The sequence below is a fragment of the Chinchilla lanigera genome, unplaced genomic scaffold (genome assembly GCF_000276665.1).
Source record: "Chinchilla lanigera isolate Chin_1 unplaced genomic scaffold, ChiLan1.0 scaffold00050, whole genome shotgun sequence".
NCBI classification, from domain to species: Eukaryota; Metazoa; Chordata; class Mammalia; order Rodentia; family Chinchillidae; genus Chinchilla; species Chinchilla lanigera.
Genome location: NW_004955451.1, coordinates 4125835 through 4140172, shown reverse-complemented (window position 1 = coordinate 4140172; position 14338 = coordinate 4125835). Strand labels below are relative to the sequence as shown.

At 39.6% G+C, this 14338-nt stretch overlaps 2 protein-coding genes across 3 annotated transcripts in view; both read left to right on the top strand.

Annotated features, from left to right (window-relative positions):
* Positions 1-14338, top strand: part of Rad51c (RAD51 paralog C) — a 125032-nt gene that overhangs the window by 38054 nt on the left and 72640 nt on the right. The window lies entirely within an intron of this gene.
* Positions 2773-14338, top strand: part of Ppm1e (protein phosphatase, Mg2+/Mn2+ dependent, 1E) — a 147826-nt gene continuing 136260 nt past the window's right edge. Inside the window, exon 1 of the mRNA XM_005393998.2 lies at positions 2773-3508. Coding sequence (XP_005394055.1) covers positions 3039-3508 — 470 coding nt within the window. The 5' untranslated portion in view covers positions 2773-3038. The remainder of the gene's footprint in view (positions 3509-14338) is intronic.

Genomic DNA, 14338 nt, shown 5'->3' with positions numbered 1-14338 from the left:
ATAAAATTTATTATTATTATGCTTTCTAGCTGATATGTCTAGAGCTTGTTCTGAGGCTACTGGCCAAAGGTGGAATCACAATGGATATATTCAGTGGGAGCAAAGTTACAAACGAGACGCAGTAGGCCTTGGGCTGTGATAGAGAACAGCGACTCAGCCAGACCCTGTTGGAAAATAAAAAATAAAAAGGACTGGGGGTGTAGCTCAGTGGAAAGGCTCCAGGTTCAATCCACAGTCCTGCAAAAACAACAACAAAAGAAAACTGTGAATGTTGTGTACGATTTTTTGTGTGTGCTTAGGTGTACACACTGGACATGTTTTTTCTTCTCATTGGTAAGTATCTGAGAGGAATTGCTAGGTCATCGAAGAAACTGCCAAACGCAACGATCCTTTTTAACATTGAAATATCGGGAATGTCTGTGAAAAGACATGGTGCGTTTTCTTCAAGGAGGTATGGATTAGAAGGACAGTAACTTTTATAAGAAAATGATCTTAAAAAAATCTCAATAATGATAAATATCACTCCTATACACTACGTTTTTCATAACTTGATTCTTTTAAAGTAGTAAGTTAGGGGACTAAAGTGTAAGAGGAGAGGAACTGAAAAGGAAAACAAAGTGATGAAAAATAATGACTAAAAAGACTTTTTTTTTAAAGAAGGAGAGGTTTAATTTGGCTCACATAAAAAGACTTGATAATGGCAAAATCATCCTACACACCTGCTCTGAGTGTCTGTCAGCAGCCTTCTGGCAAAGCTACTTTGTCAGATGGATGCATTAGAATCTATATTGATCTTTGTGAAAGAATATCTTTATTAATATCAGCAAACATGCCTCTCATAGTAATATAGAGATGTGGGTTTTTTCTTTTATTCTTAGAAGTAATGTTTTACCAACATAGATCACTTCCCTTTGATATGTGGGTTGAGTCAGAAATTAATGTCACAAATAAATGTCATCTAGATGAGGGAGGCAACTACATTATGAAGTAGGAAGGTGTAGCTTGATATGAATTGTTGCAGTTGACAGCTGTGTACTCTTGAACAAAATGTCAGCATGTCAAGTTCTGGGATAATAACAGTTGTTGGAATGTAAAACTGGACATTTAGGTTTGCAGCCTAAAAAGTTTTGTCAATCTTTCTAGACATTATGAAATGGAAATGAGCAGGTATATTGAAAACAAAGACAAATGAATTTAAAGGCTTTCTTGGCATCTCATGGAGAAGTTGCTTTACACTGATGTTTTAAACAAAACACATTTAGCATGTCTGGAAGCAGACTTACTGGGATTTTCCATTTACCTTTAAGAAAAAACAGTTACAGGGAACTCAAGTGCATTACTCACTATATACTTTCTATCATGTATTATTTAATCTCAAGCAAGGAAAGAGCATGGACTCTATTTTACATGATGCCATAATGTACATTAGTGAGTCCAACCCACTTAATCTTAAAATAACAGTATCAGGTCAGGGATTTAGAATACAGTATTATATGAAAACAGTTGGTGAGGAGTCTCCCTCTTCTGCCATTAATAACTGACTGGAAATGGTATTTGAGAACTAAATCCAACTGAAACCCAGAAACTGACTGGAGAGGATGGGGTAGATAATTTGCAAGAACATGCTTTTCAGAGTAGAGAATCACTATGTTTTTGCTGAATTATATGTTGCCATGGGCATGGCAGGATGCAGTAATGATACTATCATCTAAACAGCTGTATAACAACACAGCTTCTCCCTCTTCCACCCCTCAGTGAGGCTTGAAAATAATAGGTTTGTGTGTATTTTGGTAAGAAATTAGAATCATTTTAAGTTATTTCAGTTTCAACCTAGGTAAGAAAAAAGACATGGGAGAGGATGGAAAGAAAAGCAAACAAAATACTATAAAAAAAAAAACCTACATGCAATACAATATTATATACTTTATGGAGAAACTCAAAAGGGGAGTGTTGGTGTGATGGAAAACCAACGGGTGAAATTTACTGAATCTCAGTCATGGGTCCAAGTCCACGTTGCATCACTTGCTTGTGACCTTGAGCAAAGTCACAGTATCTTTAAAGCTTCATCCCCTCATTTATAAAACAGAATCACAATGGTAATATCTATCTGAAGGGCAGTAGTAAAGTTGAAAGGAGTGAGAACAACTTACAAACTACAAAGCCCTATACAAATGAGGCACTATATGGACACAAGACACTGCTGAATTTTCAGAGGCAGGGGACAGTTAAGGGAAAAATGTCTAGAAGGTGTCGGAGACTTAACCTGGATTTTAATTCTAACCATGAATTTAATTCATGGTTGAAAGTTTTGAAAACTTGAAGCAAGTAGTTTAGTCTTAATTTTCTTTACTTCATTTCTTCGAGAAATGAAGCTAATACAATCAAGTAAGAGAACCTATGTAAAGGAACCTCCCATTAGGTATGTGTTTGGGGGGTTCCTCACGTCTCAACTACTTGTTCATTGAGTGCTATCAACAAAAGGTTGGTATCTCCCATCCTATACGTTAAGGCAAGTTTATGAACAAATAAACTTAAGTAAATGCAGTCCAAGTGGAAACCACCAGTTTGACTGGGAGATGTCTTCATTCTTCACTTTGAGACTAGGGTTCATCCAATAGACATTCAGAGTTGGAGAGCAGGTGCAGGACGACCTGTGTCCCTACGACTCCGCGGACTCGTTGAGAGGGACCCTGAAATTCTTAATTAGAACTGGTTGCCATAGCGACGGTCTCCAGGCAGCGTAGGCTGAGCTCTCCGTAGGGATAGAGGGTGGGCCGCCGCTGGACCCTGCGCGCGCGCTCGCCACCAACTTTCCCTCCAGACCCGAGGGGGCAGCGCGCTCTGCCCCGGGGCCGCGCACGTCAGTCCTCGGTGGCGCGCACGCCTGCGGGAGCCCTCTCCAAGCAACCTAGTGCTGATCGCTCTTGCTGGTGCGGCAGTTAACTGCCGTAGCGGGAGCCCGAGGCTCAGAAGCAGCCCCCTCCCCTTCGCGGGCTTCCCCCACCCCTTTCCCGGTCGGCCTCGGGGCATGAGCAGCGATGGCCGGCTGCAGCCCTGAGGAGAAAACTTACCGGCGCTTCCTGGAGCTGTTCCTTGGCGAGTTTCGCGGACCGTGCGGTGGCGGCGAGCCAGAGCCGGAACCCGAACCGGAGTCCGAGCCCGAGCCCGAGCCCGAGCCCGAGCCTGAACTGGTAGCAGCCGAGACGGCCGAGGCTTCGGTCGAGGAACCCGGGGAGGAGGCGGCCACGCTAGCCGCGACGGAGGAGGGAGAGCACGGGCGAGACCCGGAGCCCGAAGAGGAGGCGGTGGAGGTGGAGGCGGTGGCGGCGGCCGAAGGCGAGGGGGAGGAGGAGGCGGCGGCGGCCCCGGGGCACTCGGCCGTGCCGCCACCGCCGCAGCCCCAGCTGCCGCCGCTGCCCCCGCTCCCGCGGCCGCTGTCGGAGCGCATCACCCGTGAGGAGGTGGAGGGCGAGAGCCTGGACCTGTGCCTGCAGCAGCTCTACAAATAGTTAAGTAGCGGGGCTTGGCGGGGGGCGGGGGGCGCTGTCCCCGTCGCGCCGGCCTCGGACGACGCTGCCTCGGTCCCTCCACTGCTGCCGGCTTCTCTGCTCCTCACCCCCGTACCTACCGCTCCGGAGGGCGCCCACGCCCGCCTCGGTCACTCGCCTCCTGCCCGGCCCTCCCGCGGGCCTCGGCCCTTTCTTCCCCCTTCGCGCTGGCCGCCCGCCACTTCCCACACCCTTTCCCATTCCTGCCTCGGAAGCTCTTTCCTGCTAGTCTTGAGATCCCTCTTCTCCCCAGCTCCCTTCTGTCCTGGAGGTTTCCTCCCAACCCAGTTGGGTCTTTTCCCGGACTGGGTCCCTCTTTTGGCGGCAGGGACGCGACTCCTTTCTAGTCTGAGCAGAGATGCATCCTGCGTAATCGCAGCCGTGGTGGTAATACCGGCCCCATATCCTGAGGAGCGGAGACCCGACTGGGTTTTCCGCCAGGCGCTCAGTGTGGAAAGTGAAGATCTCTTTAGACGGCTTAATGCACGGGAGACTAGTGTTTTAGTTCAGAGACGTTGACAGCTCGTAACTGAGGGAGGTGAGAAGGAACTGGGAGGGAAGGGTAAGTAAAATTTTTACCAGGCGAGCCTTCAGGTGAAAAGCCGGAGTCGGTAATTCGTGAAAGTGGAAAGTCAGGCTGCTTTGATAAAATTGCAATTAGGTGCAGTATTTTCAGTCCATTAAGTAGATGGGGTGGGAGGTGGGGGGGAGAGCAGATGGCTTCGCTACACAGATGAAAGTCTAAAATAGAAAGGTCAAGACTTTGCCTTTCATCTCAGTTCTGGTTTTTATGGCCTTGAAATAGAAACGGTTTACAATTGCGTTTCTTTCTAAATGGAACTGTGGGGAAATAATCACAGGAGAATACTAAGAAATCTCAGAAAATATTGATCAACCTGAAAATCTTTTGCTATTTAGCTAATACAGTAGTTGTAATGAAAGGTGTTACTCTGACCCCTCGGAAAGTTTACTACTGCAAGATTCACTGCAATTAAGTTGAAAATCACTTCGTGGATTTTCTCAAAAGCCTAAATAAATGAAAGGCCTGGAAAATAAAGCTGTTCTGTCTTCATCCACCCTAATAGACATCTGATCAAATGATTCCCTTCTTAAAGCAGCAGCTTATCGAAATGAAAAAGCATTTAAACTATCTAGTGCACTGCTTTGGTGTCTCACACTTTATCAACTATCTAAAATTTAATTTCAAAATATTGTTCAATTATCATGAGAATAATGCTTTTTGGAAAATGTAAAAAATAAAATGGCGTGTAATAACACCACCAGGGATAAACAGCCTTAACGTTTTAGAATGTTTCTCCCTAGTCTTTGCAAAGTATCATAGAAAAGGGCTTATGAAATGCCACTTTTTTTTACACTATTTAAAGACATTAAAGCTTCCTCCTTAAAATAAAATGGAAATATTTACCAAGATGAAGGAATTTATCTCAGCATCAGATGAATACTGTACTATTTTGACACTTTTTTTAAAATCTTAACAATGCAGTTAGAGAATTGAAGGGACACAATTTAAACATTGGAGAATGTTCAAAGGAGGGAAGAAAGTCATTAGTTTGGTACAACCCTTTACATTTGCCGTTAAATAAGTTTTTTTTTAAAAAATAAAACCTACATAAAGATGATGGTAAAAAGATGTATATTTTTTTCATGTGGAAGAGAAACAAGATTAATTTTGATGCACATATAAACTAGAAAAATCATTCAAATAACAAAGTGGCCATGAAATTCAAAAGTTTGGGTTTGAAATAAAACTGGCAAAATTAAAGTTGAAATATATAATTTCATCTGAAGTCAGAGGTTTCATGTGCTGATTTCAAATAAAATTAGAGATTTCATATTGTGTTTTATATAGATGCCATTAATGTATTTTTACTCAGCCATAAAATGGCTGGCTTGTTTATGTAAAGTATCTTTAAGATCCTTAGCAGGTTAAAAAAGTTTTTAAAGATATACTTTGACCTCTTTAAATTTTATTTTATTTATAAGAGAAAAACATCTGGCTTAGTTTGGAAGAGTTAATATTGGAAGAATGTAGGGATGGATCATTTGTCCAAACATTTCATTTTACAGATTCAGAAAAGACATTATGTACAAACGATTCCAACATTTTTCAGAATAATCTCTGAACCTCAGTACTGACATAGTTGTAATACTGGTTTCTCAAATTTCCTGGGAAATACTCAGAAATAATTCTGATTACAAATATTGCTTGTATGGTGAAAATGAAGATTTTATTTCCCCCTAAATATTTTTGCAAATACACACCAGTCTGTTTATTTTGGGAATTATTAATAGTCCTTTAAAAGTTGTTGCTGGGCATGGTGGTGCATGCCTATACTCCCAGCACTTGGAAGGCTGAGGCAGGAGGATCACTGTGAGTTTGAGGCCAGCCTATGGTACATAAGTAAGTTCAAGGCCAGCCTGCACTACAGAGTGAGACCCTGTCTCAAAACTAGTGTCGTGCTTGGGTTGGGAAAGAGCAATGCAAGACCCTGAGCACCATACACACACACACACACACACACACACACACACACATACACACACATTGTTATGACTGTCAAAGGGTACTAAAATTCCTAAGTGAAGTTACCTGAAGTATACTGTATGGTCACCAGGCTAACAGTTGAAACTAAGCAAGAAAATAACACTGTATTTAATAATAGTTTTATATAAATTCTCTAATGTATTTTTCTGTCAGTGTTTTAGAAATATATGTGGCTGTTCAATGATATATTGATTAAAATTTTACTTTGTTTGCTGGAGGGGTAATTCAGTGGTACAATACTGCCTAAAGTTTTTTGTTTTTTTTGTTTTTTTTGTTTTTTTTTTTGCTTAAAAAAAGTATTGTAGTGGGCTGGGGATATAGCTCAGCAGCACAGTGCCTACCTGGCAACTGCAAGGTCCTGAGTTCGATTCCCAGTACAAAAAAAAAGTATTGTAGTGACATTTCCTCAAATGTTTCAGAATAGGAACAGATGGGTTTTTTGTTTGTTTGTTTTTTGAGACAGGGTCTCGCTACATACCAGGCTAATGTTGAACTCACTTTGTAGCCCAGGTTGGTCTCAAACTCAAGGAAGTCCTCCTGCTTCTCCTGAGTGCTGGGATTACAGGCATATGCCACCACGCCTAGTCAGGAAGAGCAGATTTATTTATTTATTTATTCATTCATTCATTCATTCATTCATTTATTTTGAGACAGTGTCTCACTATGTAGTTCAGGCTGGCCTTGAGTTCACTTTGTAGCCCAGGTTGGTCTCAAACTCACAGTGATCCTCCTGCCTCAGCCACTCGAGTGCTGGGATTACAGGCGTGCACTACCACGCCCAGCCTGGAACAGCAGATTTAAAATAAGCAGTTACCAGCTGTTTCTTTGGGATTTTGTTTTGTTTTGGTTTTTGAGTCAGGGTCTTGCTATATAGTCTAGGCTGGCCTCAGATTCCTCCCTTAGTATCCTGAGTAGCTGGGATTGCAGACCTGTTCAACCATGCCTCGGCAGGATTGTTTTCATTTTCTTTTTGTGGTACTGGGGATTAAGCCTCGGAGCTAGACCATGTGTGCAAATGTTCTACCGCTGAGCTACCTCCCTACCCTAAGAATCACAGCTTAAATGAACAAATATAGTTATAATGGCAATTTAGAACTTTTTCAAGCAACTTAGTGAGACCTTATCTCAAAAAATAAAAAGGGCCAGGGATGTAGCTCAGTGTGAAGTTCCCAGATTCAATCCCTAGTGTGCACACACATACACAAAAGTTCAATATTTAGGGTAAAAATTTTTTGCTTTTCAAGTTTAAAATGGGACACTTATACTTAGATATTCCTCTGCTACATAAAACAACATGTAACATTTTGAAATAATAAAATGTCAAAAATCCTTTGAATGAAAAAGATCTCTGTTATAAACTAGAATTTTTTTTTCCTCCAGTGTTGGGGATTGAACCCAGAATCCTCCTCATGCTAGAAGAGCACTGTAGCACTGAGGTACAATCTCAGCCCTATAAATACTTTTTATGGGACCATTTACACAATTTCATTTTAATCTATTAAACCTCAAGAATCAATAATAAATTTATGCAGTAGTTTAGAACTATTTTGAATTTATTACTTGTTAACAAAAATTAAGTGATTTGGAACTTTCAGTTGGTAATAGAAAAATGACCTATGTTTTACTCTTTTTTTTTCTAAATTTAATTGTCCTTCAAGAGATTAAAATATCTTCTGATGACATAATAGGATTTCTGAGGTTGATGAGAGATTCTTTGAAAAGGTGGAAGTGGAGCTGGGGATGGTGGCTCATGACTATATCTCTACACTCTGGGGGCTGAAACAGAAGGATTGCTGTGAATTTGAGGCCAGCATCGGTGACATACATAGTGAGTTCAAGGATAGCCTGGATGACAGTGAGATCACAAAAAAGAAAGAAAAAAAAAAGAAGTGGTGAGATATTTTATAGCTTAGAAATAATTTTCAAATTATTTCAAAAATATGTAGTTGATTTTACAGCAATTGTGAATATGAAGGTATTTGTGAAGGTTTACAGATCAATACTGTGGTTTTTTTTTTTTGTACAATACTGGGGCTAAATCTGTTTTAATCTAGAAGAAACAGATACTCTGAAGTCTTTTTTAGAGCTGTATGTCGTCATATTTTTCAGAGCAGTTGTTTCCTCAGTTATTCATTTAGTGTGGGATGGGCTTCCCAAGGGGAGACAGATATCCCAGCAGGCTGGCAAAGTTAAGTAGTTCCAGATGGTTTGCAGTAGTATTGAGGATGGCACTTTAAAAATGGCTGTGAAAAGAAAATCATTGGTTATAGATATTAATATTTCAGTTACACTGAATTGTGTAAATCATGAGTGACTTTGGGATAGGTCATAAAATCATTAAGCTTTGTTTCAGTTTTACATATATAGATGAAAACCTATGTGTATATAAGTCACATAATGTCATTCATTTTTTTTTAAGGGGCCTCTTTTTGGTCTTTTTTTTTTTACTATTTTCTTTTTTTTCAATTTTAAAGAGAAAAAACAATAACAAAATAACAATGAAAACAAAAACAAAACAACACAAAAACAATAAAAAAGATACAGGATTTCAAAATAAGATGATAGGAATTAACAGTGGTTGTTATATTACATATTGTTAGTGTCAGTGAAATTGCTCAGATTACCGGATGTAAGAATGCAAGATTGATCAAACAATTAAAGACAATAACAAGTAATTTAAATTAGAAATGATACAGAGCTTCATTAAATAAGATGATAGGAATTCAACAGTGGTTGTTATATTGCATATTGTTGTCTTCACATTAGTTGTTACTTACTATTTTCTTTTTTTGGTACTGGGAATCGAACTCAGGGCCTTGAGCTTGCCAGGCAGGTGCTGTACCTCTGAGTTACATCCCTGGGCCATGTCACTCATTTTTAAATTAAACTTTTTTATTAATTGTGCTATGTAATCCCAGCTTCTGGGGAGGCTGAGGCAAGGGAATCCTAAATTCAAGGCCAGCCTGGGCAATTTAGAGAGATCCTGTCTCTTTTTGAAAAGGGCTTATGGATATAGATCAGTGATAGAGCACTTGCCTAGTATGTGTGAGGTCCTGAGTTCAATCTTTAGCACACAAAATAAACCAAAAACCAGTATTAAATGGGACTGGCAGTGTAGCTCAGTGGTAGAGCACTTATTAGCATGTGCAAGGGCCTGGATTCTGTGTTCAGCATGACAAGAAAAAAAAGAAAAGAAAAGGGCCTGGGGATATAGCTCAGTGGCACAAGTGCCTGCCTGGGAAGTGCAAAGTCCTGAGTTCAATTCCTGGTACCAAAAAATGTAAAATAGAATAAAGTGTATGAGATTTAAAAACAAACAAACAAACAAACTTCTGTATTCACTAAGAAGTAGAGAAAATTCACATAAACAAAAATAAATTATTATTTCCTAGGGTTTTTTCCCTTACCAGTTAGGTTAATACTTTTTTCCATGGGCTTTTAATATTCTACCCATCCTCTTAATATTGGTGTTCTATCTTTGATCTTCTCAAGTCTAGTTGTTATTTATTTATTTATTTGTGCTAGAGGGAATTGAACCTAAGGTCTTCACATTGAGTTACATCCTCAACTCTTTTTTATTTTTTATTTTGAGAAGGGTCTCCTAAACTGCTGAATTGACCAGGCAGCGATCAAATTTGAAGTCCTTCTGTCTCAGCCTCCCACAGTGCTGGGACTACAGGTGAGGGCCACAACACCCGGCTCAAATCTAGTTGATTTTTCTGTGCTTAGTCAATATCCGTATGTCACGTAACTGGCTGTTGTGGTCATGCAATGGCTCCTAAGCTTGTCTCTAAGTGGATGTCCAAAAGGCTTCTCACATTTAACTGTCCAAAAATGAATTCAGTCCTCCAATCCTGCCTCTGTTCCCCAACCAAAACTTGATATTCTTTTTAGTGGGTCGATCCCTAACTTCTCTTGTCACCCCTCATTCATCCTAATTCTGCCTTGTAAATATCTCATGTCTCTCCACATTCCCACTGCCACTGTCATCTCTTGTCATTTTACCCTTCTACAATACATTTTCCCCAGTGGAGCCAGTCATTCCTCCAGAATGTACACTATGAACATTGTCTGATTGTCACATTGTTTAAACATTTTTACCCTTCACTTGGAGTAAGTTAAACTGAAGGAATAAGGCACAGTCCTTTAACCTGCCACATCTGTATGAGGCTGCTGACCCCAATTGTAAGGAGTTAGGGTCCAACTACAAAGTCAGAAGAGTCCACATAAGGCTGCCCTTGGGAGGGGGGAAATTATGTATATATTTACGCACAAGATAGTTAAGATAGTTATACTACTAATTTCTCTTAGTTCATTGAAAGGAAAGGTTTGTGCTAATATTGTTTGGATAATTAAATGCCTATATCTATACTCTGAGTAAGTAACTTAACGATAACAGTACACAATGTATAACCATTGTTATTCTCCCATTATCTTGTTTTGAATTTTTTTCTCTTTGAAATAAAATTTAAAATAATAATAATTAAAAAAAACTGCCAGGGCTGGGAATATAGCTCAGCGGCATAAGCACCTGCCTGGCAAGCTTGAGGTCATGAGTTCGATATCAAAACAAACAAACAAACAAAAAAACAAAAAAAACTGCCTTTGGGCTGGGGATATATAGCTCAGTGACAAAGCCCTTGCATAGTATGGGCTGGGGAGCATCCTCCCCTCTGACACCAACTACATGTTTGGGGGTCTCCCCAAACCACCCTCAGATTTGATAAAGCTATTACATTCATAATTATTATTTATTATAGGGACACACTATAAACTAGAACCAAAGGAAAAGAGATAAGGTGCAGTTATGAAGTTTTCTCTGCCCTCAATATTGTGTTACTCTCCCAGAATGAATACATGTGGTGCACAAAGTATTGTCAATCCATGAAGCTCATCTGCGTGTCAGAATCCCAGAGTTTTTCTTGGGATTTACTGATTGTTGTCCCCATGATTTAACTTAGTTTCCAGTACCTCCTTCCCTTCAGTCAGGCTGATACCAATGTGGTCTAAGGGAATGACTATAAGTAACAGAAATATTCCTATTATTCCACAAATTCAGAAGTTCCCTCCTAGGATCTAAGGAGTGAGTGTCCAACTACACTCTAGGGTCAAAATGCAGACCTCTCTTTGGGCAAGCCCAAATTGTTTACTATATATCCTGCATCAGCTATCTCTCATTTAGCTTCCAGATGAAATCTCAAGGTAAGGCTTTATAATGTTCCTCATCAGCCTTATCTCTAGAATCACTATTCACTCATTCTAACTCACCTAATACCTCTGGAAACTACACTTCATCTCTAGTAGACCACTAATGTAGTAGAAATGTGTTATCTCTGTCTCACCTCTGCACCTTCACACATAATGTACTGCTCCCTCTGGAAGACTGTAACTCCCCATCTGCACCCCAAGCCAATCTCTTATGCATTCTTTAGAACCCCATTTAATACAAGGTCCTTTAAGATACCTTTGAACACCATCCCTACACTTATGGTTTAGGTATCCCTTTCATGTCCCTAAAATATCCATGGCCTGTTGTTCTTATAAGCATTTTATTTATTTTTTGGTCAACAAATATATATTCATTCTATCTCTAGGCCAGTGGTCTTCAAAGTGAGGTGTACCTAAAATAATTCATTGAGGCAAAGGGAGAAAAGATTAAAATCTGTTTACTTATATAGAAAATATAAAATTAAGTGCTACTAGTATTTGATATATTATTTAAGCTGGGCATAGTAGCACACATATAATTACAGCACTTGAGAATTTGAGGCCAACCTGGGCTACATTAAGAGTTCAAGACTGGGGGGCTGGGGATTTAGCTCAGCGGCAAAGCGCCTGCCTGGCAAGCGCAAGGTCGTGAGTTCAGTTCCCAGTACCAGAGAAAAACCAAAAAAAAAAAAAGAGTTCAAGACTGGTCTAGACTACATAATGAGACCCTGTCTCGAAAAAACAAGAAACATATTCTCTTTCTAGGTACCTTCCTGGAAGAATTAAAGCACAATTCATAATAGCTAAATCTTAGAAGCAGCCTATATGTCCACCAACAGATGAATGGATAAAGAAAATACATACATAATGGAATGCTTTGCCATAAAGAAGAATAAACTTGAGTAAGCTGTAGGAAAATGGATACACCTTGAGATCATAATTTTAAGTGAAATATATCAGATACACAAGCTTAAATATTGCATGTTTTCTCTTATGTGAGAAACCAAAAGTAGATAAGCAAAACAAAAACCAAAAGTAGATAATAGGGAAATGGATCTTTTGCAAATAGGGAGGGGATCAACAGATGGAGGAGGGGCAGGGGAAAAAACAGATGTATTATGTACATGCACTAACTCCCCATGAGGAGTAATCATTATGTACTGCAAACATATATTAAAAAATAAAAATTGGAAAAAATTGAGAAATGCCCCATAAACATTTGATATATTATTGAGATTGGAAACTTGTTCCTGAATGACAACTAATTTTGTATCAAGCATAGTAAATCCTGAGGGAGTGCAAATTCCACACCTCAGAGGGGTTTATGATGGCATCTTTTCTCCAAATTTGAGGACACTGTTAAGGTCCTGCAATTTACCTGTGCCTGATTAAGTGAATTTAAGAGACTAATGCACTGCCTACTGCACTAAGGAGAAAGGTTAAGTGATTTTGTGGACTGTATTTCCTAATTTTAACAATATTAACTTATGAAATACACAAATAGCTTTTAAAATTCCTGCGAAGAAATCATTGGTTCAAAGTAATACTGATAATACAAGTATAAGAAACAGCAAAACTTAAGAGCCTAGAGTTCTTTCCTTAGTTATATTTGATTTTTAAAAGTTGATGTTATGTTTTAGAAATGAGGAAAATGGAACTAAATTGATTATGTGACATGTGGGTATGTAAGAAATGTACGGTCTCGGGGATATGTCTCCATGATACAGAGCTTGCTTAATATGTGCAAAGCCTAGTGTTTGATTTCTAGCACTGCAAAAAAGAAATATATGAAGAAGCCAGGCATGGGTGACACATGCCTATAATCCCAGCTACTCTGAAGGCTGAGGCAGGACGGTTACCAATTCAAACAAGCCCAGACAATTTATCAAGATACTGTCTCCAGAAGGGGTGGGAGGAGCACTGGGGATGCAGTTCAGCAGTCTGAGGGTTCATTGCCTGTACAAAAAAAAAAAGAAAAACAAAAATACTGATGAAATTCTCTTTAAAGAAGGAATGAAATACTGGTGAGCATGATGTTTGTGTAACATATAATAAGTATACATACATTGAGTTGAAGCCCAAAAGATTTAGTATTATGAAATTAAACATTCAGAAAATAAGACAATAATTAAATATCAATATACCCATCATCTAGTTTGAACAAATTATCACAATTGTTTTCAGGAAATAAACACTTCAGTGGAGTTGGATACTTCACTGTAACCTTTTTCTTTCCAGAGGTAATTTGAGAATTCTGTGAATGTATTTTTCTGGTATGTTTTTTTATATTTTTATTCCTCATGAATGTATGATAGAGTTTTTTATTTTTGGTAACTATTTCAGGACAAACCCTTTTTTAAAAAAAAACATTTGTGTAGATCATTTGATTGTCCCTCCCCGCCTTTTTTTTGAGATAAGGTCTCATTAAATTGCCCAGGCTGGCCTTGAACCTTTAATCCTCCTGCGCTAGCCTCCTGTGTGGGTGGGTGTTGTAGTCAGGGGTTTACAAGGGGAACAATACAGGACACATAATTTATGGAATTATTTTATAATAGTGACCCAAAGCGTCATATACAAAAAGAGTGCAGGAAATCTGTCCACACAGATGACCAAAGAATCTAGCTGTGGGCCTGGATCCCATGGTAAATGTCTTGCCTGAGTCCATCTGAAGACCTAGAGCACATAACAATGCTCCCAAAAGTCCTACTGGAGGCCAAGAGCCCATGACAATGTCTCATGCAGGCCTGTTTCACAGATCTGAGCAGGGAAAACCCAAAGGTCAGTAGTGGAAGCTTGAAAGTCTGTGCTAATGGGAGGTGAAGGAGCTGTGCTAGCAGGCTGAGGGATCTGCATTGAAGCCAGGAAGCAAAGCTCAAGAAAGAATGAGAGCTCCCCCTAAAAGTACCACAGCCATCCTCAGCAACAGCAAGGTCCTAAGCTCTGATGAGGAGAACAGCCATGTCCATATAAGGAAAGCCAGCACAACAAGCTTCTGCAGAACAGTCAACAGTGCACC